The sequence below is a fragment of the Hermetia illucens genome, chromosome 6 (genome assembly GCF_905115235.1).
Source record: "Hermetia illucens chromosome 6, iHerIll2.2.curated.20191125, whole genome shotgun sequence".
In the NCBI taxonomy this organism is placed as follows: Eukaryota; Metazoa; Arthropoda; class Insecta; order Diptera; family Stratiomyidae; genus Hermetia; species Hermetia illucens.
Genome location: NC_051854.1, coordinates 68531006 through 68557251, shown reverse-complemented (window position 1 = coordinate 68557251; position 26246 = coordinate 68531006). Strand labels below are relative to the sequence as shown.

At 43.1% G+C, this 26246-nt stretch overlaps 2 protein-coding genes across 3 annotated transcripts; one reads left to right on the top strand and one right to left on the bottom strand.

Moving 5' to 3' along the window:
- Window positions 1-301: 301 nt before the first annotated feature.
- On the bottom strand, window positions 302-9601 carry LOC119659387. Its single transcript, XM_038067447.1, has 3 exons — window positions 9314-9601; window positions 8811-9261; window positions 302-1661 (listed from the first exon to the last, which is right to left on the bottom strand). Exons 1-3 carry the CDS (start codon window positions 9347-9349, stop codon window positions 397-399), a joined length of 1752 nt encoding a protein of 583 aa, XP_037923375.1. The 5' UTR covers window positions 9350-9601; the 3' UTR covers window positions 302-396.
- A 6721-nt stretch (window positions 9602-16322) lies between these two features.
- On the top strand, window positions 16323-26246 carry LOC119659298 (FAM172 family protein homolog CG10038). 2 transcript variants are annotated; one of them, XM_038067310.1, is made up of 7 exons: window positions 16323-16415; window positions 16489-16579; window positions 16645-16760; window positions 16962-17149; window positions 25400-25658; window positions 25724-25919; window positions 26055-26195. In XM_038067310.1, exons 1-7 carry the CDS (start codon window positions 16377-16379, stop codon window positions 26174-26176), a joined length of 1011 nt encoding a protein of 336 aa, XP_037923238.1. In that variant the 5' UTR covers window positions 16323-16376; the 3' UTR covers window positions 26177-26195. The 2 variants fall into 2 exon arrangements, with proteins under 2 accessions (XP_037923238.1, XP_037923237.1); XM_038067309.1 differs by lacking the exon at window positions 16323-16415 and having other exon boundaries at window positions 16422-16579; window positions 26055-26246.

Genomic DNA, 26246 nt, shown 5'->3' with positions numbered 1-26246 from the left:
CCAGCGACTCAATAGTTTTAAATAAAAAAAACCTGGGGTTATACTCAAAAGCGACACTATATAATATGATGGGGTTTCGAAAATTCACACTTTATTCTAAATATTCTGTGCTCCATTCTCAATTTTTAAATGTAATCATATTCATTTCTGAAACAATTGGTCTCATATTCTGACAAACGATAAAGGGTTCTGCACAAGTTGAGCTGAATAATGTCGCCCTGTCATAAAATGCCTTATACCACGCAATGGCACCAAATCTGAACATACCAAGTAGAAGAATATAGAAATGACACGTTGCACCTTGTAAAGATTCACATGAAATGTTTAATTGGAACTTCCCCCATCCGAATTATCTTTTTCATAATGAGGCAGCAAAATACAATAAAAGTTTCTCCGTCAATTCCGCTTCATAAAGTTGATTTTGTCTAACACGTTCTTAAGTAATTCCGGAATTCCATATTTGTTGGCCTTAGGTGCCCTTGGAGGCATATCTTCTAATTGCGAATGTCTACGATCAATGACGCGTATGGGGACGATATTTTCACGTAGGGCATCCGGCGAAACCGGGGTGCAAAAGCTTTCAAACAATGCTATGTGTGGACTGTCTTCCTCCTCTTCGACCTCAAACTCTAAATTGTTGAGCTGGGGCTTAATAAACTCGGGCGATAGTGTGGAACGGAATGACAAAGGTTCTAATTTAGTACCTCCTTTAGGGTTATCCTCAGTTGCAGAAGATTCCACATAACTCTTGTCTTGATTAACTATGGCTGCCGCATTAGCAGAAAGGGTTTGAACAGGACCAGGAATTGCTTCATTAGTTTTTGGAATCGGCACACTAGTTGCTATTGTCGATGCATTGAGAGGTTCTTTCAGTGATGCTTCGGGCCCAATTGGGGTCGCTGCTGCAACAGTGAAATCGTTCGTACTTCCCTGCCTTTGACTACCCAATGGCTTGGTTGCGGTATTTCGAATAGCCTCGTCGTAATTAAGAGTAGAACTTCTGAACGAACTACCACCAGCAAGAAATCTCGTCTCTCCTTGCTCTCCTTCGCTAGAGTTTTCATGTTCAAAACTCACGATCTTTTTCGAATCCATATCCTCTTCGATTCTTTTGATAGCGCCTGCGCTACCCGTCTTGTGAAGGGAATTTGCTTGCTGCGCATTATTAGTGGACGCCGCCCTCATTGCATTTGTAATCAAGAAGGGGGACAGCAACATTTGATTATCTTTACAGTGTGGATTAAGCCCTTTTAGAGCACTAAGTGTATGGTAGTTACGTGACAGACGACTTGATAAGTTATTTAATCTCCTCTCCTTCCCTTGCCCACTAGATAAGATAGGCTTCAAAAGGATTGAACTTCTGCTTTTCGGTTCATCTTGACATAATTCCAAAAGCTTATCAATCATATATTTATCACTAGTTGGGTGTTGCAACGAATGCATATGTCTTACGCAGAGAAATGTCCCACAAAAGTTACAAGTGCTATTCAGTCCTTTTTGCTCAAGCAGCCCGGGATTGGCCGTTCTGGAAGGAACTAGTTTCAAGAAGTCTTCCAATATCATTCTGGTCGAAATTTTAGGGCTTAGTAATCGTGAAATTTCAGCAGGTATGGATGTACTGAGATTTATCAATTGTTCAATATTTTTCGATGGTCCGTTTCCTGCAAGGAAAAATCATTTACCATTAAAACAAAAACTTTTTCAATTGGATATGAAAATCGAATGAACATCAGACTTCAATTTAAACCCATTTCAAAAAACTAGTCAAATCGTCAAAACTCTGAAGTAGGACAGACATAGGACAGGACGATCAACAGGATAACCCAACCCACTCATTCCTGATCGTCAATATCGCAGTTTCCATGACAGATCTACCAACATCTTACCTTTCAATAATTTTCCAATAATAAGTCGGGACGCGGGAATCCTGGACGCTTCAGGTATGAAAGGTTTTCTTCCACTTGTGCCAAGCATGTAATGTATACGCATACATTATGTCAGAATATTCCCTTCAGCTTGATTTTGACATTCAACATAACTTGCACTGAAGCAACAACTTTGACCTACTATCTAGCTAATCGCACTTTTCACTTCTTCACCGCGTACCCACCAACAGACAAGTCGATCCAATGCCGAGAAGGATGCCTTCCGGCACCACAAAGTGTCATATGCAACCCTCAGTGTCATCAACCGAGATACTCGGCTTTGGAATGACGATGTTGAAATAAAGATCTGTGCAAAGAAACGCCTCTATCATAAGTTTCTCAACTGTAAAACGCTGGCCAATTGACAAATTTATAAGAATGGCAAACGGGAAGCAAAGAAAGCGATCGCTGTCACCCGAACGGTCCATTAGAAAGATCCATACGTTAAACTGGACACTCGGGATAGCGAGAGAGATTTATATCGACTTATCAAAAACAGACACAAACGCACACAAGATATCGAACACTTCTGTTGCGTCAATGACAAGAAAGGTACTTTGCTTACCGACCGATGGGCCGCGACTGATAGGCGAGAATATTTCAAGCAGATTTCAACGGAAAAATTTTGTTCATCCTGCACTTCCACAAGTATTGCTAACATTTAGAGTAATTTCACTTGTCAGCGCAACTGAAGTCGAAGAGGCAATAAAACTAGTGAAATCGGAGAAATCCACAGGACCTGACGACATCGCATCTGAGCTCTGGAAAGCGAAGAGCTAAGACCCCACACTATGGCTCAGTGAATTCTTCAATCGAGTTATTCAGCAAAGTAGAACACCATCTGACAAGAAAATACCACAGTTCCCATATGGGAATAGAAAGGCAATCCAGCATAATGTTCAAATTACCTTCCGATTCGATTACTATCCCATACCATGAAGATTTTTGAACGCATTCTTGACAACCATATTCGCGAAATAGTTCAAATTACCGTGAATCAAGCGGGGTTTCTCAACATTGCGGAATTAACAGGGCAATGCATACTGCGCGATTACTCACGAGGAAACACCGTGAGAAACATCGTATTTCTGGGTCTGGAGAAGGCATTTGACTGTGTGCCACCTAAATTAATCTGGTATGCTCTACGATAAAACTTAGTGCCAGAAGAACTCGTGTGCTGCGTTCAATTGCTTTGCTAATCGAGACCTTCCATTCCATACCCCACATGAATATATTTGGTGAAAAAAACAACATTCCCCTTTGGTATGTATGGAGAAGACCCTCCTTAAGTCTCACGTGGAACGATGTAACTCACTGAATGCGTGAGCGTTCACAGTTTTCACCTTGGCTTCACAATATGATGTCAGTTGGTACATCCGTTTCTAAGAAAAGTGCATGTGATAGACAAAGGGACAGACAGGCAAGTAGTAAACCGATTTTAATGAAGTTTTGTTTTACACAAAATCTTAAAAGTTGATAGGGAGAGGTCTTTCAGCATGCGTATGGTCCAATATCATAGCATGGTGGCTGCGGCAGATAGCCGTATAGGCTTAAACTGGGCTAACCACAACTGTCACACCTGAAAATCCTGATGAATAAACCGAGGCAGACAAAAATCTTCACAGATATCTGGGGTTTCAACTTTGTGTTTAATTCTTTGATGGAATTCGAGAACTTCTGGAGAGAATAAACTTTGTAGTTGTCGTTTGCTTGGTTCTGACAAGAAAAGTTGAGTGTTAATAACAGCGTTAAGTCTCTACCACCTACCGAGGATTAGGATACCACCTACCGAGGATAGGATCGGCTGGGCTATAAACAGCTTCTCCGCATACAAATCTCCAGACCCAGATGGCATAATGCCAGTCATGTTACAGAAGCAGCAGGAAAGGATTGTGCCGTGGCTTGTTGAGATTTACCGGAGCTGCATCACTTTAGGATACGTACCGCAGTTCTGGAGGCGCGCACGAGTGGTTTTCATACCGAAAGCGGGCAGGCGCGGTCATGAGTCCGCGAAGGACTTCCGACCAATCAGCCTGACCTCTTTCGTGCTGAAGACCCTAGAACGCATCCTAGACATTCACTTAAGGACGATTATGGAAAGAACGCCTTTCTCTAAGTCCCAGCATGCCTACCTCAAAGGAAAATCCACAGAAACCGCCCTCCACGAGGTAATTGGCACGGTTGAGCGGTCGCTGCAGTACAAGCAGTATACCCTTGCTGCCTTCTTGGATATAGAGGGAGCTTTCAACAACATCAGTACCAACGCCATCAAGGAAGCCTTGACCCGTATTGGATTAGAGGGGTATCTCACGCATTGGATTATATCCATGCTGAGTACCAAGATAATCCAGTCTGATCTGGGAGGCAACCACTTGACCAGAGCTGTGAACAGAGGCGCGCCCCATAAACAAAGATTGGTTCTTTCCTCTGATGTAAAATATCTGGGTGTAATCCTGGATCCTAAGCTAAATTGGGGTTGAACATAGAATTGAGGGTTAAGAAGGCCTGTATAGCCTTCTATGCCTGTAAGAGAACCTTTGCAAAGAAGTGGGGTCCCCGGCCGAGGATGGTTCTCCGGATTTACACCGCTGTAATGGGTCCGATCCTGACGTACAGCTCTATTGTATGGTGGCAGGCTTTGAAGAAGAAATACAATAGAACGAAGCTTAATAGGATTCAAAGGACCGCGTGTGCAGGTGCTACCGGGGCTCTGCAGTCCTGCCTGGCAGATGCTCTCAATGTACTCCTGCATCTCCTCCCCCTAAACCTCCACATCAAATATGTTGCAGCGTGCAGTGCCGTCAGACTACGTGAGTCCGGATGCTGGACAGTCTTACGGCCACAGTAACATCTAGATGAAGTACCTCGAGAAATCTGGGCACCCCCCACGGACTATGTCACACGCAAGCTGAACTTCACGAGAAACTTTGCTGTGGACCTTCCAACCAGGGCAGAGTGAAAGACCGGCGGCGTGTTACAAGACTATGACACGGTATTCTTTACGGACGGATCAAAAATGGCCTATGGAGTCGGCGCGGGGGTTTTCTCAGTCAAAAATTGACTGACGGTTGGTTGATTTTTTCGATTTTTAATGCTTGGGGTGCTACGCTCTAAACTAGGGACCCATGGACTAAAAAAACGTGGGAGTAAGTTGCTCCTCATTTAGTCCGGTCCACCATCACGTGGATGTGGACTTAGGATCCCGCAGATCCTAAACAACAACCTAGCTTTAGCCTTAGTCTAGCTTAGACTACAACGACTGGCGTTTTAATTCCAATATAATTCGCAAGCTTGTCGTATTTTTGCGATGATAAAAGGGAGCGTCTTTCCGCCTGTTGGCACTTTCAGTCACGTTGCTCCCAGGGCAGAGGTGAAGCAGCGTCTGATGAGTTGCCTCTGTCCTAGACGAAACAGTCAATTTTTGCTTTTTTCGTTTAGAATCATTTGCAGAAGATTGGATGCCAAAGCAAGCTGGATGTTTGGGTGCCACACGAGTTGACGCAAAAAAATCTCTTGGACCGAATCAACGCCTGCGATGCACTGCTAAAACGGAACGAATTCGACCCATTTTTGAAGCCGATGGTGACTGGTGATGAAAAGTGGATCACGTGCGAAAACCTCAAGCGAAAAAGATCATGGTCGAAGCGCGGCGAACCGGCCCAAATCATCGCCAAGCCCAGATTGACGGCCACAAAGGTTTTGCTGTGTCTTTAGTGGGACTAGAAGGGAATCATCCACTATGAGCTGGTCAAATATGGCCAGACCCTCAATTCGCTCCTTTACTGTGAGCAACTCGACCGTTTGAAGTAGGCAATTCACCAGACGCGGCCAGAATTGGTCAATAGGGATAGTGTTGTGCTCCACCAGGACAACGCTCGGCCTCACACATTTTTGATGACCCGCCAGAAACAACTACGGGAGCTTGGATGGGATGTCCTATCGCACCCACCGTATAGTCCGGACCTGGCAGCAAGTGATTACCATCTCTTCCGGTCCATGCAAAACGCTCTTGGTACTACTAAGTTGGCCTCAAAAGAGGCTTGCGAAAACTGGCTGTCTGAGTTCTTTGCAAATGAAGAGAGGGGGTTTCACAAGGGGGGGGATAATGAAGTTGCCTTCTAAATGACAACAAGTTTGCGAATAAAACGGCGCAAATTTGACTTAAATCGGATAATTCTAAGTATGTTAAATAAAGCGTCAAATTGCGATCACAAATACAACATTTCTTTTTTCCCAACCCAATATTAATCAAAACATCTGAACCTTCATGGTGGGTATTAAGTTGTACAATGTTTAGGTACTGAAGGGTGAAATGCTTAGCCAGACCATGTCAGGGTATTGTAGGTGAGAGAGTGCAACAAAAACCACAAATATGTCATATAGAGGTTCTCAGGCTGCTATTATTAGATTGACGGCGAACCTAACTGCCATGGACAAGTTAAAAATAGGACGCATTATAGGCAAACTCACGGAGCAAATCCTTCCAAAGAAATTCTTCAGATCCCTTCATTTTAGCCATTTTGAAGCATTAGTCAGAGTCAATATGTGGAATAAAGGGCGGGAAGTGCCTGGAAGAGGGCCAAACTATACCAGAGATGTATCCCACTTGACACAAAGACAGAGAAAACGCAGGCTCTACGTTGAAGAAAACCGAAGGCCGGGCAGCTGCAAGTGCAGGGCCGTCTGTTCCTCCACGTCACATTGGCTGCATATTGCCGAGACTACAACACCATTTTTTTCCATGTGGTAGTTTAAGGAACAGTGTCCCGTTAAAAGAGGCTTTTTATGTCCCACCTCCTTTGGCGAAGTTTTTCGCGGCAGAAATTCAAATTTTTTCATTCGGCTGCGTGAATCCTTGTAATTTCCCCCTTCAGAGCAGACTTGACTTGAGTGGATGGCCGGATGCTAGTTCTGGCACCTCCATTGCGGACCCAACTGTCCAACTGTCCAACTGTCAAACCTACATCACAGCCTTAATTTTCCCTATTTTTTTGCGAGTGGCTCAAGGGGCTAGCGATATTGTATATTGTACCATATGAGTACAATTGCGTGGAATAAAATACATTTGACAGCTCGGACAAGTCATCCGTCGGTTCACTCACGACAATTACACCTTGAGCTTCAAATAGCAAAACAGTATGGGATCGATCCCCTGATGATTAGTTGATTTATTCACACGCTAGAATGGCGCATGCTCCTTATTGTCGTCAGAAGAAACTCAACAGGAGCAAAGTATTTTAAAAACTGTTCACAGAAAGAAGTCCTTCCACCCTGGTTTCTGCTCATCCTCCTGTTCAGACTTATGAAGTACGAAGGAATCTTCGTGGAGACATTTGTTCCCCGTCACATAAACGCTTAGTACCAACTTACCCCCAGAACACCACATTTCAACAGTGACCAGTTTAAATATGTATACATGCAGACCCCAATGAGCTCTACGAGAGGAGGAAGCTCAACAAGGGAAGGGAAAGATAAAATCGAGAATACCATTGAGCTATTTCTTGCCGGGGTTAAACAAGACGAAAACCGGAGACCCTGCGCTTCAGGAGTGTGCAAGGTTTGGGTACAGATGATTCCCAGTAGTGTATAGACGTTGAATATGCGTTTTACTCAATTCGTCTCTTGTCTCTCTTGTCTCTTAGGGAGTAGTAATTTGACGCGTAAGTGGCAATTTCGACCAACTGTAACTTTGTTAATAATGGTAGGATTTCCTTCAAACTTTCCAGTATGCTGCTCCATATTAAAACTATTTGTGATGAGAGTAAATTTTCAAAATATATGATAATATTATTAACTTTATTTGCGCTGAGATCGTAACGGGGAGTACTTCGGGGTCTAGATAACATGTGCGTAATGTTTTTCAGATCTTTAGGTTATTCTAAAAACGGGGCTTGTAAGTAATTGACCGGTTTTGGACCCCATACTCCTCCCTTTTACCACCAATTTTAAAACTAAAGACTGCTTCTGAAGGTACTAACCTCTTTCATTTGTTACCTCACATGACTATATTCGGCGAAAAGAATTTTGCATCCCTCTTTTAAGTATAGGACCCCCCCTTAAGCTCAAGGTGCAAAAATGAACTTTCTATCGAATTTCGTGTCCGTTATAACCGTTTCTGAAAAAAATGCATATGACAAACAGACACTAAACTGATTTTAATATTTCGTTTTCTACAGACAGAGAAGATGAGACGTGTCAGAGGAAAAATGTCAAACGCTTTCGGTTTCTCTTTGTTAAGAAGTTGCGATCAGAAAGAGGAATTGGCAGTTGCGTCTAAACCACGGTATATTCAACTTTGATGGAAGGTATTACTCGGTCGGAATTAATGCGCAACAAAAATTCGTTCGAGAAGTTAGTACATATCAGTCTTTGGAACTTAAAACGAGATTGCGCCCAAGGTTGAATAAATAGCAGGGTTGAACGAGAAGTATGCGATGTCGCGATGGAAGCAAACCTTTCGCTGGAGACTGGGTGTAAAAGAGGCGTGCCAATGTCGGCAAGATGAGCTATTAGTTACACCATAGCCATACACTACAGACAGACGACAGACTGAAAATGAAGTATTTATGTTACTCTAACAAACTTATTTATAAAGAACTAACAGGCCTATCGAGAGGGTGAATTCCCCTTGGTCACAAATTTTCTCGGAGGCCCGGAATAGAAAAATACCAACTAAATTAATATTGCAATTTCCAGAGGGGTGAGCGTATTTTTCCTCAGGGTCGTTTTTTTTCCTCACTAAGAACCAGCTAACTAAGATCGTTTTAAAAATTCTTAGGGGACTACATGGGACTATTCAGAAAAACACACCAATAAACCAAATCATACCAAAACTAACAAAAATAAGGACACCGATCCTTAGTTACAAAATTCCAATGCGCTTACCTTGATCTGGTGCTCTCAGTTTCCCGGCGTAATCAAAATTTCGAGCAGCTTCCGACGAGCCGTTGATTCTGACAGGTGAGGTTCCTACAGCAGACCTACTATTGTCAGCGTTTACAACGGTGTCCCTTATGGATATCATGGAGTTCCAATTCTTCCCAAATTTGCAAAAACGTCTGGATACAACATAGAAAGGACATTGCTCGCCATAACCCATTGAGGAAGTAGAAATGAATCCGGAATGGGGAGACCTTCTCATTCCATCCAGCGCCGAATTGTCCGTTGCACTATATTTCCGAATACTTTTCGCGATTCGATTTAACCTACCCGTTTTGAACTTTTCTCTGTATTTTACTTTATTTTTCATTTTATTTACGCATAACGATTTCGCTGAAGGTATCTCGGTGCAGTAACTGGAAAATATCTTCGAAAGGTGGCCTGGATTTCGGAATTCCTGAAAAATTAAAGGCAGTGAAAGTGTGTTTTCATTGCAGTTAGTCGCTTACCTTCAACGAAATCTGTATTGCGCGCAGGATTTTCATTTTTTCAAATTTTCTGCTGCGTGTCGAAGAAAACTGCTTTTATTTTTAACACGAATTTATAGAATTTATGCCTGGAATAAAAATTTGGCAAATGCCTTTATTAATTTTTTGAAGTATTTACGTAAATTTTAAGCTTTTGCCAAATTCAAACTAGTAGTATTTAAAAACGCATTGCGAATTTAGGCAAGCCATCTTAAATTGCTTTATTTTCTTTTAATTACTTGACATTTATATCTAAATGCGCTGGCAAAAGGTTACCTTGAACGAAATTTTGATTCAAAAAACAAAATTTCGTGGAGCCTACTTCGTAACGGATTTCACTATTTCAAAGTACGAACTAAATTTTTGTGTCACCCTTTCACCCTTCATTCAGAATGCAAAAAGAAAAGTTTAGTACTAAAATTGAAACAACAATTCTACCTCCATTTTGCACATATTGGAAGCGCCCTTAAAGTCAACAGAAAATGGCGGCACTTGCTATATGTAAAGAGATTCACCACACAACGTCAGTTGTCTCACATGTTCTCACAAAATTTCGTGACAATAGCTTCAACCATTTCCCCATTAACCAGGTGTGATAGACAGACGGACTTATGCGGAGTTGCCAGATCTGAGGCGCGTCCCTTCGTGCGGATAAAGGAATACGAACATCGCATTAGGAGGTGTGCGTTCATGGACATGTTCCTGCGCAGGTTCGGTAGGTGAGAGAAAACACCCATTCATTTACAAAAATGGCTATGGAAAGGACTTCTAGAACAATTAATGTGAAGGATAAAAGGAGATTAAAAGTTACGGTATAGGGGCTCGGAACCCTAGTATTGACGGCTTTGGGGAGCAAGCAGGTTTCCTCGGCTGCAATACCTCGGTCGTGGATTTCTTGGCTACCGTTGCATCTAATATTACAAGTAGTCTACAGGAAGAAGGAGTACATTACTTCCAAAGTTGTTGCAAAGGCACAGAAAGATGCTTCACAGACTGCTCATTCGTCAGCACATACTACTGCAGGTAACCCAACCTGGTCGGGAGATCTCGCAGGAACTAGTACCTGATCCATTTAAGAAAAGCTCGACGATCCTGCGTTCTCCCTCGAAATCAATGCCGCTCAAGGATGAAAATCAGGGAAGCTACCGGAAGCTAATAAATGCGGAAGTTCACAGAGGGAAAACCAAACAGAGCAACAGTGTTTGAATACCGACGCAATTGTCAATTGTCATTGTCCGAATTCATAAAGGACAAACCCAATGTGCAGCTGGCCATCAAAAACATGGTAAGCGCCATTCGTCTTCTATACAACAGCGCCAAGGACGATAAAAATGGAAGCATCACTCACCAAAATCCAAAGGGCGAGGAGTAGAAAGGGATCCTTGCAGAACGCAAAAAGAAAAAAAATCCTCCCACTGAAAAAGGGAGACAAAGTAACCAAAATCATAACCAACAGCGACGGCGGCTTCAATGAACCTAAGGGAGGTAAAGCTCCAAAAATGAACCGAGAAAGCGTTGAACAAGGTTAGGGGAAAGTCGAACGCGATACGCAAAAGAACATTACAGCCCGAATAGATCATCATCTCTAAAAAAGGAAATATGACATACGCCGATATTCTCTTTAAGGTCCGATCCGGAATTGATAAACCTTGGAGAAACGTCAGCCGGATCAGATGTTCCCAAAAAGGAGATTTGACCCTAGAGCTGAAGAATCCTCCAGGCAAAAAAAATCAGGGGAGTATGATACAATGTAAACACATTGATGAAGGAGAAGATCATATATTCAAACAGTGCAAAGCTTACCTTGAATGTGTGCTTTGCAAGGGGAAAAAGGATGACGACTGTCTGCTCATAGCAACAGATACCCAGTATTCAGAAGAGTCTTGAATACAATGAAAAAATGAGGTTGACACAAATCAACCTCAACCATTGCGAGCCAGCGCAAGATCTCATTTCAAAATAGCTGGCATACTATGCTCCATTAAACGCGAGGATAGCAGAATTCGGGGAAATGTTAGGTATGCTGATCCCCTAAAATCAAAGCGGGTGATTTCAACGCTTGGGCTGTGTAAACAACAGGGCCGCATTCTGATCGAGGCTTTCGCGGAGCTAGACTTGGAGCTTGCCAATACGGGAAATGTATACCTTCGATCTGACATATGTATGGAAAGGAGAATGGTCTGATTTGTTAGAGAGCATTATACTCATAGCAGCCGCCAGGCAATTTTCCTCCAGAAGCAATATGGACCATGCAGCGATGTGCCTTCCAGTGGAGCTAGAAATCAAGGCTGGTCCATGAAAAAGTTTGAAGAGGATGCATTCATGGAGATGCTATTGGGAGGCCACAATCTCGGTGGTATGACTTCATAGCAGATAGAGGCAATCATGAGACGCACAATAAAAGCCTGCTACAGGTCATACCGAGGCGGCGAGTAGTCGAAAATGGACGGTCAAATTACTGGTGGAATGAAGAGATCGCGGCGTTTCAGGCTGCTAAAAAGATCTGCCAACGATCTACAGGAAGACCAGACATCAACCAGAAACGGTGAGTATATTGGAACCTTCAAGGTAGACTTAAGCATGCTTCAAGGAACTTTGGGCAAAGACAGACCAAAACCGTTGGGGAACAGCGTACAGAGTGGTTATGGAGAAGATGAGAGGGTGAACGTCACAACTGACCTCTCCGCATCTTCTGCTCGATACCGTGATGGCGCTTCTCCTCACGAATAAAGGAGAGCGCAAAAAACATAAACAAGCATTGGACGTCTTCATCATACCTGCGATAACTGAATAAGAACTTGCGGAGATTTGCCGGAGAATCGGTGATAATAAATTTCCCCGTTTAGATGCTGTTCTCAATAGAGCTCTTAAACTCCCTGCTAACAGCACATCCAACTAGTTTATCAGGGCAAGAGATAAAAGCCCCGAAGCCCAATAAGCCAATGCGACGCAGATCACGATCATACCGCCCGATTTGCCTTATCGATACGGCAGGAAAGCTACTAGAAAGCGCCATGCAATAGACTTTTCCCTATCAGCGATACGCGTGCCGTGGTGGCCTTGGACGGCAAAAATGCGTTCAATTCAGCCAACTGGGAGTGAATAAAAAGTTCATGGGCTAAAACGACTGCTGCTAGTTATTTGACTAAGCTCCTCGAAAATTACTTTTCAAACGGACACATTGGTACGATGCGGATGAAGGCCCCAAGCAGCATATCGTCCAAGCTAGAGTACACTGGGCTCAGGGTTGAGTCCTCTCCTGTGGAACGTGAAGTATAATGGGGTCATTGTCCTTCCCGTGCTAAAAAAGGCCACGATAATTGGTTTCGCAGATGATCTAACCGTGGCTGTCGTCGCGAAACGACCTGAAAACGTTGAAGTGAATACTAACTAAACCATAAGTGAGATAAAAGCGAGGTTCGAGATAGTTCAGCTTGAACTTTTGGAACAAAAAATGGAAACGGTCTTGATTACCAACCATAGGAAGAGGAATGTGAGACACATCATCACTTCAAAACTGGTTATCATTTACCAGGGGATAATCTTCTTTTTTCTCAGCCTTTGTCCCTTTCGCAAGTGGGGTAGCCTCGTCGTCATCGGTTGCGCCATTTGGTTCAGAGTCCTAATCTGGATGGATGCAGTCGCGAGGCTTTCAAATACCCCTCCAACGTATCAACCTACCATTGTTTCCACTGGCCTTTTGGTCGCTTACCATCGACTTCAATGTTCAGATCAATCTTGGCAAGTGAATTCTCGTTGGCGCGAATTACGCGCGAAGACGCCTCTCTCGCAATTTTTCCATGTTCGGTGCCGTCCCATACCGATCGCGGCTATCCTCATTTCGGATGTGATTATGGCGTGATACTTTACTAGTCAAACATAACACCTTTGTCTCCATTATCTCAAGACGCCGTGCATTACCTTTTATAATCAGCCAACACTCAGAACAATAGAGGATGACAGGGGGGACGACATTGCGGGAAATTTTAGATTTGAGACGTTCGTTGATACATCGATCGCAAAGAACACTAGTTGTGAAACGCCACTTCATCCAGGTTATGTTGATAAGTGAAGCAATTTCACAATGCAGTTCACCATTAGCTGATTGCATTGACCCGAGATAATTAAATCGGCGTTTCAAGGGGACCGGTCGTCAAAAATTCAATTTTATTCAGAAACAACCTGAGACCGTGTTGCATGAGACGATCATTCCATTTTTGGACAACCGGATCGCACGGTAATTTGTACATTCTGCTGGAATACCTTTCTTTTTCAATATTGCCAGGTCGCTTCGTCGATGATGTCTTTAATTTGGTTCTACGAATCTTCGACATATGGTTCGTGGTTGGTAATCGCATAAATGAGATGATTTCTTCTTTCTCCTCATGAAATCGCCACTATTTAATGCGTAGCGAACCAGGGCGTTCCCCACCCTTTTTTATCAGTAGCTTGATTCACAGGACGGCAATCAGAGGTGCGATGGTCTTATAGGGAACGGATTTGCCATCAGTGACGGTGGTAAAGTGTCGGCGTCTTATGAGAATCTAGTCGATTTGCGTTTTACTATTCCCAATGTAAAATGTAGGAACATGAGACAATCGTTCGATGAACCATATATTCAGAAGTACAAGGTCATAGGTGTCCGCAAAATCGACTATACTCCCGCCACCCTCATTGCGCGCTATATCCCCTATGGCACCTGTTATCGTCTGCCTTTTCACCCACATGACCGTAAAGGTCACCGCAATGATGATATAGTCATCGGCAGGCACGTGCTGCATCGAGAAGCTACTAGAAGGCATCTTTCTCGTCGTCAGGCCGACCTGTCTGTAATGCGTACGCGGTGAAGAAGTGAATAGTGCGATCAGCTGATATAATGGTGAGCTTCATCAGCCAGTCATCAAATCGTTCGACTTTATTTTAATGACATCACGGATGGCAATGCCAACACCCTATTGAGTGTGTGAGCTACCAAATACTTCTTTATTATTTTCAGATTTTTAAAATATTTTATATAATATAGTCTGCATCCATATTCCGGATAGTGTCCGGATAGGTCAGTGGTTAGAGCATTAGGCTATCGTATGGAAGGTCGCGGTTCAAATCTTACTGGTGGCAGTGGGATTTGTATTATGACCTGATGTCGGTTACCAGCCGACTTAGCTGTGCGTGAGAGTACCTGACCCAAATCAGGTTTAATAATAAAGCACAATGCTGACCACATTACCTCTTACTGGGTACTGTAATCCTGTAGTGTACCGTTACGGTCTGGAATGAAGTGCTCTAACATGATTCAAGGCCCTGATCCAATTGCATTGTCGCGACAACGATTATTATTAAGGGATGTTAAAGTGGAAGAAAAGAGGAGAAAAAATTCTCTCTCCCCAATTGAACAATACCGTATATTTCTTTATCTTCTTTTTCTTGATCGAAAATGAAGTAATTCCTCCCTATCATTTTATTGTATGTTGTTATTTCATCTCAATTAAACAAACAAGTTAATAATTTTTTTTTAAATACAAATTAAAGGACTTGATGGTAGCTCTGATTTTGTTGAAAATCCTACTGGTTCTCCTATTCATTTTCATGCCAATTTACTATACTCCGATGACATCATAGTATATAAGTATCACATTGTAATAACTAGTCCTACAACACAAAAAAATTAGAAAACCTTTTATATTGGAAACACCGAACTTCTGGCTTCCTCACAACTTTTACACAAAAAAAAACAGCATTTATTGCGCTTTTATACTCGAAATGCACTACGGCAGGGCACTGTCTAACGCATTTCATCCATACCGAAGAGGAGTTCCCTCGGTTCGTCACTCCCGAAATATTTAATAACTCCAAACTCCTCTTGGTGTGTAGTGACTCGGAAGAGCCTTAAAATGCTTCCTCGCCGGTAAAATCCGACTCAGAAGTATTTTCAGCAATTATCTTGCCAACGTCATCTTTTGCATCATCTGCACATTCATTGAGGTGATGTCGTTTCGCTGGGAGCAAATACCGACCCCGATTATACCTGATTTTATTGAGAAAAGTCTCATCCATCTGAGCAGCTTTACTTTCGCCACCTAGTAGCAGGTTACTGTGCGAAGCGATTACTTCAGGTACTTCTCGACAATAGCTGAAGTAATCAATTATTGTATTTCTGCTAAGCTCGGAGTCACCTGAATAATGCCACCAAGATAGCAAATGTCTATAGTCATCAGTAAGTCATTTTGGTAACGAAACAAATTATTATTGCAACCACGTCACGTACTGTAATGAGGCAAGAAGTGCCTTCGAAGAACGCGCTGATTGCTGGGTTTAGTATCTTGCGGCAGCAAACAAAATCCTTTTTCTTCGATCCTTTTGATGAACATCTCCATACCCATTTAAATTTCTTTTGAATTAAATTTTCAATGTGAATTGGGAGACCATAGCACATAGACGCTGTTGCTTTTCGTCATGGGATCAAACCAATTTTTTCGAGGAAAGAAATGACTGGCTCCGCACTTGCAACCAATTCACCAAAAGAATTGAAGAACAGGCAGAGCAATTACTAACGGAAACGAAATACGAAAATAATAATTCAGTCGAACTCTGGACACAATTGCTACTTTGGAAATTGCTAACGGCTATTACATTATACATGTCCAATTAGAACATTGCAGCATTGCATATCGAACATTTTTACTGTTCATTTTAGTTTTATTTTTTTAGCTGTTGTACCAGAATCCGTCTTCAAATCGCGGGCAACCCGGAAACCATAATCCCCCCTTGACGCCCTATGCTAAATATAGTTGATACCAACCGTGAATCAAACCATCGACAGTAGACCCAAAGTTACAACAACGGAGCCAACACAATAGAATTTATTCTATTCCATCCCATCTATCCCGATAAATAATTAGAAAGGAAAGGAAATTAAACATTTTTTCGACTGGTAACTTCCGGGGAATTCCCTTCATTTCGACATTCAGCAATTCAGCTCCGGCTCAGCAAACAAACTAAACAATTACAGCCAACTTCATTGTATCGATTACGCGCTTATCAAAATATGCGGCTGTCACCGGGTGCTATCAAAACATTGCTAAAAGTACGTGAGGATGCGGTGTATTGATGCATTCGTGTCACTTCCCAATATCCTAATAATCGTATTTGTCTTTAAGGTTGGTTTCCACAATTCGTTGAAGGCATCTGCAACAATGTCAACCACCAAAGTGAAAACTATTCGAGATTTCGGCTACGATTTCAATGCCGGTAAATTGTCAAAGCAGAACTGATAAGAAAATTCGATATTTTTATTGTTGTCTTTGGGTTTGTAGAAGGGAAATTGCGGAAAATTGATCCACAATCTGGTGAACCGGGAGATGAGCCGTTCGACTTTAATATATCCAAGGACCATGCAACAAATCAGCGAAACTATGAGGCACTGGGCGAAGTAAGTTTATTTTGAGAATTTTAATTCTTAATTTTCAATGCTTAAAGAAATAACCACTCTCGCTAAATCCGTGCACTCTAACAAGTTAGTGAATAAATAAATGTTTTCTCCAAAGTAAATCCTAAGCAAAATTATAACTACAATGTTGGGGAGAGTTGGGGGATGAAATTGTTATTATTCCGTTGCTTTTCCTACTTTCAGACCATCACGGATCGTGTGTACGAGTTGCTAGAAGAAAACGGTTTACATAAAATCTATGTGCCGCATAACATCCCGAAAGAGCAAGCGACATTCGTCTTCGCAAACAAAAAGGATCTGTCCGGCAGCAAGAAGCTTATGGTCCTCATCCACGGCAGTGGAGTAGTTCGAGCTGGGCAATGGGCTCGCAGGTAAAGCCGTTTTTAGATCCACTGACAACAGTCCACCAAAAGAAATAGGACTTATTAAAGAACTTCCTGAATGCGGGAATACTCAATCGTAGAGTAGCCGGCCGGAAATTAGAACTCGCAGAAATTAGAGCAATTTATTTACATGTGCCGCTCTGAAATCAGAATAAGTGGTTCTAATTTCCGAGCTTGGTCATCCCTTTTTTGTTTACAAGGTATTTTCCCAGGTTTTATTTTCCATTATCCCATATGTGACCACATTTCCGTCTTTTTCTTTGGGTAGGGTGAGTGAATATGTCTACGCACTGAATGTTGGACTCCCGGAATGGCGGACTGACTACCAACTAAACCCTCCCCAACATCAGAGGAGTAGCCTGAAACCACTTGACACTAGTGCTAGTTTTCACACTCTTCGGCCTTAGGAAGCCTTCAAATCAGGGGATTCCGTTCACGAAAGGGGGGATAAAGGAGAAAGGGAATCATTATTTAAAAAAAACCCGATGGCATCTGGACCCTTCACCAGTTGTATTCAATTTTCTTCGGGAGAATAAGAACCCGAATGTAATGCACAACACGGATCCTCTGTGTTTCTTTGTGTTCGTATCCGCCACTTAAGTTGCCGATGAGCAACGCAATTCTTCTGCCTCTTGACTCGTTTTTGCAAGAAAGTGGTCACTCACTTAGTATATGTTGCCATTCTTCACGAGCAACCAACTCCCTTGAATCCTCTTCCTTGCACTTGTGGATGGTTTTGCGTTTCTTATCAAGAGAGCAATGGAGGTTACTTCCGCAGTCACCGTTGCAGCTTGTTCTGAGACAGCGTGGTAGCCGAAAAACTCTCCACCTCCCCGGAAGGCACTAATGATCCACATCTTTGTCAAGATCATGAGCCCAAACGTCCGTGCCACACAGCAGAACGGACTGCGTTGCACTCACAAGAAGAAGTCTCCTGGAGGTAGAACGCCCCAAAGTTTGCTATTAGTCGAATCTCTAGCTCTGGCCTGCTGTTACTTACGAAGGTGTATGTGTGTGTGTTTGGGGTAGGGGAGAGGCAAAGCCTCTGAGCACTAAGATCCTACGAGTGGTCCATTATACTCAATTCCTCCGTCTAACGAAATATCCCGGATTTCCGTTAGTGAATATGATCCTACCCCTTTTAGCACCTCAGCGCCAGAAATCTGATGTCTTATGCGTCCGTAGGCGGGGCACTCCCATAGAAAATGTTCCGTACATTCCGCTTCCTCATTACGGGATGGAAACGTATCTCTTGGAGAATTCCTATTCTGACCATCTGTCCAGCCAGTCAGAATACCCTCAATACTTTTGCTTTTATTCCTGCTTTCCTACAGGAGAAACTGCCGTATGTTTGTTTGTTTCTGACAGGACAGTTTGGTGTGTTTAGCATTTTATCATATTTACACAGATGCTGGTTCAAAGCACAGGTAAAGGAGGAGGGTTTGAGGCTATGTACTTTGTACTATTCTCAGTAAAAATAAAATGCTGAGATCAGGGAAAGAGACAAATATAGTTGGAGTTATTCCACTATGCTGAATCTTACCTGCCCTCTCTTGAGGACTTTCTAGTGAAATGCAAATCGATTGCATTCTCATAGAATGTCGACAATTTACCACCGCCACTGACTACAAAGCCGTTCCCTATGAAACCATCGCGCTTTAACATCGACCGTTGATTACCGTCTTGTGAATCAACCACCTTAGCAGTGTGAGGAACTATATCGAGATCAATATCGATTTGCCACAAGCCAACACCAACGCTTCTGTTGCGTGAATGACAAGAAAAGTACTTTGCTTACCGACCGTCGAGCCGCGACGGATAGATGGCGAAAATATTTCAACCAGTTTCCAACTGTTTATCCTCCTCTTCCACAAGCATTGCCGATTATTTGGAGCAATTCCACCTGTCAGCGCAACTCCAGTTAATCCGTTGGGGAGTTCCGTCCCCACGTACTCGAAGAAGGCGATCAGACCCGAGTCTGCAAGGGACTCGTCTGAAGTGGCTTTGCCACGAAGCGTCACCTGGTACCATGGGAAACGGGAAGGCCCTCTGAGAGCATATGTTCCAGGAGAATTCCTGGATGATGTGTTCTCGGCTCGGTTATTTCCGGTTGGCCCCCTAGTGGAAGTTTCATGGTGGTTGTGGTTATGCCTACATCGCGGGCAGAGCTCGAGCGTGGAGTTGCGCTGTACAACTCGGGTTCCGTACCCCTTAGTTGCGGCAGAGGTGTTAGATAGGCCTCGCATCCACTGGTATGAATGCTGAGCCTGCACTCAGTATAAACTAGGACCGCTGTGCTTGCATGCGGGGCTCTAATTGTGGTCCCAAAATCAATCCGTGTCCGAAGAGGACCGTGGGATTATGCCTACACGGAAGGTGCTCACGTTAAACCCCCATAGAAGAGACCTTCGGGCCTCGGTGTGGTGTTGCAGTTCAACACAGGTGCCGTATTCCTTAGTTCGGTAGAGATTTAGGTAGATGCTAAGCCATGCACTTGGTATAGACTGGTACCGTTGTTGCTTGTCTCAGCGGGGCTTTGATTGTGGTCACAAAATCAATCCGTGTCCTAAGGAGACCGTGGAATTAAGTCTTCCAGACAGATCTGAGCTCTGGAAAGCGAAGAGCTAGGACCCAACATTGTGGTTCACTGAATTCTTCAATCGGGTTATTCAGGGAGGTAGAACACTAATTGACTGGCAAGAATGTACCAAGTTCCAATATGGGAAAAGAGAGGCAATCCAGCAGAATGTTCAAATGACCGTCCGATTCGATTATTTCGCCATACCATGAACATTTTTAAACGCATTCTTGACAACCGTATTCGCGAAATCATTGAAGAAACCGTGAATCAAACCGGATTTGTCAAGAACTGAAGAGCTATTGACGCAATACACGCTGCGCGGTTACTCATAGAGAAACACGATGAGAAGCATCGCCCTCTTTACATTGCATTTCTGGATCTAGAGAAACTATTTGACGGTGTGCCACACGTGCTAGATGAAGTGGTGTTCCACAACTCGTGTTCTTTGTGATTGACATATCAACCAGTGTCTTAAATCTAAAATTTACCGCAATGTCGTCCGCTTTGTCGCCCTCTATTGTTCTGAGTGTTGGCTGACTATAAAAAGACTATGAACGGCGTCTTGCGGTAATGAAGACGATGTGGCGTTAGACTACTGGCGTGAAACGCCTTGATCACATCCGAAATGAAGATATTCGCGATCGATATGGGGTTACATCGATCGTGGAAAAATTGCGAGATTTGTTTTCGATGGTATGAAACAACGATCAGCCTTTTGGTAGAACAAAATGGCACAACTGATCACGACGAGCTGACCCCGCCTTTGAACGGGACAAAGGCAGAAGAAAAAGACGCAGCAGTGTTAACGTTTAGCTACCTGCCATTATGGGAAGTTTGTTCCCAGTTTTTGATAGCACCATTGGCCAATACTACTGACACCCCATTTGCTGGTTCCGGTCCGTATGGGAGAAATTGAGCCCTCTTTTGCTAAAGCATCCGATATTTTATTGCCCTCTACACCGCAATGACCTGGTACCCAACATGGTGTATCCACTGTATTGAATCTACAAACAGAGTTTAATCGACTTCTACATTCCTGACCATTTTTTTAACTGATCAAAGGACTGCTCAATGCTCTTAATGCAGCTTGACTATCGCCACAGATTGCGATGCGCTTTCCACCTCTAGAATCGCATACACTTCAACCTGGAAGACCGTTGTATGTTGTCCCAAAGAAAAAGCCCGCTTTTTGTTTTTATTCGAGAGGTAGACGCCTGCTCAAGAATCCTGTTCTATTTCATCGCCATCGGTCGGCCACGCGTCCTTCTGATTCGTCCCAATATTATCTAGGTTTCAAGATAACTTCGTATCTTCTGCTAAACAAATGTATGGTGATCAGAGAATCAGAAGGCATTGCGAAAAGTGGATTCGGTTCTCTCAATAACTCTTCCAATGTTCTGTGCCCCTCCCCCACGTCCATTGTTTCCCCATAGATCTAATCGAATTAGTTTATGAACTGCTCTCATTGTGCTCTGAATAAACAAGTCCAATGGCTGCAAATTAAGTAATGCATTCAGAACTGCGCCGGATGTCGTGCTCATGGTACCGGTGATACCCAGACACACAGTTCTTAGCAGTGTGGCCGATAGGCTGTGAGAGCTGGTTTCATCTGTATCTCTCCATTTTTGTTCCAAAGAAGCTTCTTGTTTAGAATAACTCTCAGATATTTCACTTCTTCGGAGAGTTGCCACCACGAGGAGGTCGTGTGAGAACTTGCCGAATTATGCAACTTTAACCTGAAGCATAATCAGACCAGGCCGGCCTGGAGACTTTTCACCAATTTCTTTTCGAAATGGAGGCGTTCCAAAGTTATCTTAGTTCTCATGGTAGACCTAACTACCAACCATAAAACAAACAGAATAGCCCCGTCGATGAAAGTGAAAAAAATGGGCCTTGTGTGTGTGTGTTTGTGTTATTCATCGGGGCCCCGGCAAGTTAAGAGTGAGGCTTATGATGACTGACGATAGAACTAGTTGCAGGCAGTTGGTACGATGCCAGTGGTGCAATATCTAGTTTCTAGAGCTTGTTCAGAATAGATACTTCCTACTTTCATGCGCCCACGTAAAGTTCTCTCTTTTGTGTTTGTCCTGTTGTGTGAATAAGGATGAAAGAGACCACAAAAACAGCTAGGCAAACCAGAACTGCCAAAAGAATATTAGAAGTAAAAGCTGGAACTTAATTTCCGCTTCCCATATGAACCTGACCAGGTTCTCCAAGTGTGTCTAGTTTCCTTGCAAAAAGAGCAGCCAAGGAATCAAAAGCCTTACTCCAATTATATAAGGTTTGGGAAAAAGAAATGTCGTATTTGTGATCGAAATTTGACGCTTTATTTAACATACTTAGAATTATCCGATTTAGGTCAAATATGCGCCGTTTTGTTCGCGAACTTGTTGCCATTTAGAAAGCAACTTTATGATCCCCCCCCCCTCCATCCCTTATTTGCAAAAAAACTCAGACAGCCAGTTTTCGCAAGCCTTTTTTGAGGCCAACTTAGTAGCACCAAGAACGTTTTGTATGGACCGGAAGAGATGGTAATCACTTGTTGGCAGGTCCGAACTATACGGTGGGTGCGATAGGACATCCCATCCGAGCTTCCGTAGCTTCTGGCGGGTCATCAAAGATGTGTGAAGCCGAGCGTTGTCCTGGTGGAACACAGCACCATTCCTATTGACCAATTCTGGCCGCTTCTGGTCAAGCGCTTGCTTCAAACAGTCGAGTTGCTCACAGTAGAGGACCGAATTGACGGTCTGGTCATAGTTGAGCAGCTCATAGTGGATGATTCCCTTTCAATGCCACCAAACACACAGCAAAATCTTCCTGGCCGTCAATCCAGGCTTGGCGATGGTTTGGCCTGGCTCGCCGCGCTTCGACCACGATCTTTTTCGCTAGAGGTTATCGTACGTGATCCACTTTTCATCATCAGTCATTATCCGCTTCAAAAATGGGGCGAATTCATTCCGTTTCAGCAGTGCATCGCAGGCGTTGATTCGGTCCAAGAGATTTTTTTGCATCAACTCGTATGATACCCAAACATCCAGCTTTTTTTTGGAATCCAATCTTCTGCAAATGGTTTTGTGATCTATACCTAGTTCCTGGCCAATCGAGCGAATGCTCACACGCCGATCTACTTGAATAATTTCGACGATTTTATCGGTTTCTACGACGATTGGCCTACCAGTCTGGGGTGTATCTTCGACATCCACTACACCAGAACGAAATCAATCGAACCAATGCCGTGCTGTGCGAATCGTTACAGTATCGGGCCCATAAACTTCATAAATTTTTTCGGCCGCCTTCGTTGCATTTTTATCTCACAGGTAGTAAGAGCGTAAAATATGACGAATTTCTTGCTTGGCGGACTCCATCTTGAGGCTGAAACGTACGATCACAACACTGTCAAAGAGATACTGTAGCACAGATTGTCGGCTTCAAATTGCCGTATAGTATGACCCGATGCGATAAGTACAACACAAGATATGTTGTAAGTGTCGCCATCTATCGACAAAAACCGACATTTCTTTTTCCCCAACCCAATATTTGTCTATCGATAGTGCAAATATATTGTTAGCAATGTTTCGAGTCTTTCTCGATTCCACAGCCTACTTCCTCTTGAGCAACTGACGCATCCGACGCGATGCCCGTATACCCCTTTTTCGTCGAGATTAGCCGTGTTGTAGGATTCAACATTTTCGGAGGGGATTATAGTCGAAACTTTGGTAAAGGCTAGTGGGACTTTGTTAGCATACTGTCCATAATATTACTGAATTTTTTAAGGCCTTATGTAGTTACATCTAATGAAGGATATTGCATACAGGAGGAGGCTTATTAGCGAACGTGGAAACAACATGGGTCCGAACTGTAAGAAACGCGTATATAAGATGGGCTTTGTGGCTCCTCTTTATCGATTATACAAAGGCTTTTGACAGCGCTCCACACACCTGGCTAATCGATGCCCTACGTCGTATCACATTGATCCGAAATGAATAAAGTATATGACGAGAGTCATGGAGAGATTGCATACCACTTGTCAATGCATTCATCTGAGAGTATCAACAGCGTAAAGGGAGGGGCGTCTTCCAGGGGGATTCATTAAGTCCCCTTTGATTTTTACGTGGCACTGAACTAGAGGGCATGGTTTCGTAATAAAGTATGGCCTTCGTGCTAAGTGAGAATTAATGTACTTAGATGACATCAAGTTGTATGCTGGTACTGATGCCCACCTTAGAACTCCTTTCCGAATAGTAATATGTTTAGTCGTGATATTCGGATAGAATTTGGATTAGACAAGGGTCGAATCTAAGCCATCTGCAAAGGTCACCACGAGCCGCAAGCAATGATCGACACAGACTTCTACAAATACCTAGGAGTTCTGCAAGGAACTCATGCTCGAGTTGGTGATCTGAAGAATGCTCCGCTACGAGGATTCCTGCGACGTGTGAAGTTGGTGCTGAAATCGCATTTATCGAGGAAAAATAAAATAAGCGCCCTGAATTTTCGCTATCCGTTCACTGGCTTATGCATTCGGAATATTGCCGTGGACGAAAGACCGACCTGGAAAATGTCCAGCGGATGAACCTGTCTCGTGACATTGGAGGCAGGGGCGTCGTTGATATGGCTGCATAAGATCATCGCCAAGTCGACTCGCTGTGCGCTTATTTTTACAGCAAAGAGCAGGCGAGTTTTTTTCATGCAGCTGTTTGTAAAGCAAATCGCGGACCGATTCCACTTAATTTGATGGATCGATCTTTCAATTCTCTGAATAGGGTGAAATCAGACCGAGAGCGGATCGATGAATGGAAGTCGAAAGCAAAGCACGGTAAACACGCGAATTGCCTCTGGCAGCCATTTTTCGAACAGATGACTGTGTGTTGGGGAGCTGTTTGCTGAGATGGAGGGGTTCATGCGTGCTATCCAGGATGGCGTGGTCGCTACCCGAGCATATAAAAAGCTCACACTGAAAGATCGGGTGGAGAACGACCAGTAGGGGCAGGCAGTACTTAATTAGTTCCGCTTATAGCATGTATTGTGACTGGGAAGTTCGAATTGGCCGCCACATACCACACGAAAAACCTGACGTGTTGTCAATTCATAAGACGGGTCACTCCGCGTATGTTATTGATGTTGCTATCCCCCATAATATGAACTTGGAGAAGAAGGTGAACTGTGAGCCACTGGCTCGGGAAATCAAAAAAATTTGGTGTCTCAGGAATGTGGTTATAGTTCCAATAATATTGTCAGCAACAGGTTTTGTATTAAAATCCCTCACGGCTTCCCTTAATGTCCTGGAGGTCGCACACAGTCTGATTGAAACTATACAGAAGTATACCATTTTGCATACGTGCTCGATGTGGCGGGGAGTTCTCGACGAATTCTTCCATTAACCTACCGCCACCGGCTGCCCTTCATTTTTTAAGTAAGTAGGATCGTCCGAGTCTAAATAGTTTGCAATTAGTACTAGTATTAGGTAAAATCCACCAACATTGTAATAACTCGGAAAATAATCGATGGCGCGACAATCCAATTATATCTGAGCCTTGAGGTGTATTAGAGCAGTTCATTAAAGATCGTAACGGTACACTATAGAATGTAGGAGGCAATACAAATTTGTATATATGTATATAGCCCAAAACTAGCTAACTAATATCTTTCATTTTCAGCCTAATCATCAACCACTCCCTGGATCATGGAACTCAACTACCTTACATTAAAAAAGCAATCGAACAAGGATATGACGTGCTCATTGCGAACACCAATGACAATTATCGCAACATAGATGGAGTGGAACGAAGAATTCCACAGAGTGGTTCACCGACTGAGCACGGTGCAACAATTTGGGAGAAGTATGTAATGGGATCAAACCCGGAAGCTGTATCGATAGTTGCTCACAGCTATGGCGGTGTCGTGACACTATTCCTTGTAAAACTCGAAACATTTTATACTTTCGTTGACATTCATTCAATTGTTTTATTCAACATTTGCAGGCCAAGAAATATCCGCAATTTTTTAGCGACAAGGTGTTCGCCATTGGTTTCACAGATTCTGTTCATTCAATGTCCGGAATGCCCGATGGGGTCCGCGAATATCTCCGAAATGTAACTAGGAACTGGGTGACGTCCACAAAACCCCTTGACGAAAAACTTGACTCATCCAGTGGAGATGTACTTCGTTATTCTGCAGGTAAATTTGTTGTTCCCAAATGTTCCTTCTTCATTGTCAGAAACTTCAACAACTTCTACGTATGATAAATCCCCTTCCTTTCGCTATTGGAATTAAGTTCTAGATTTGCACAACACTTTTCTTGTTTATTTCCAGGTCATACTAAACATGAATGGACTTCATATGCTTGTATATCAGCTCTCTTTAAGTTTTTCGAGACGAAATATGAGGATTTCAGGACCAATCCGAAGACTAAAAAGCAGAAAGTTGAATTGTAATATGTACGTGATTTTTGAATGTTTTTTTTTTAAATTTGACAAGTTTTGATAAACGTTTTCTTTGTTCAAA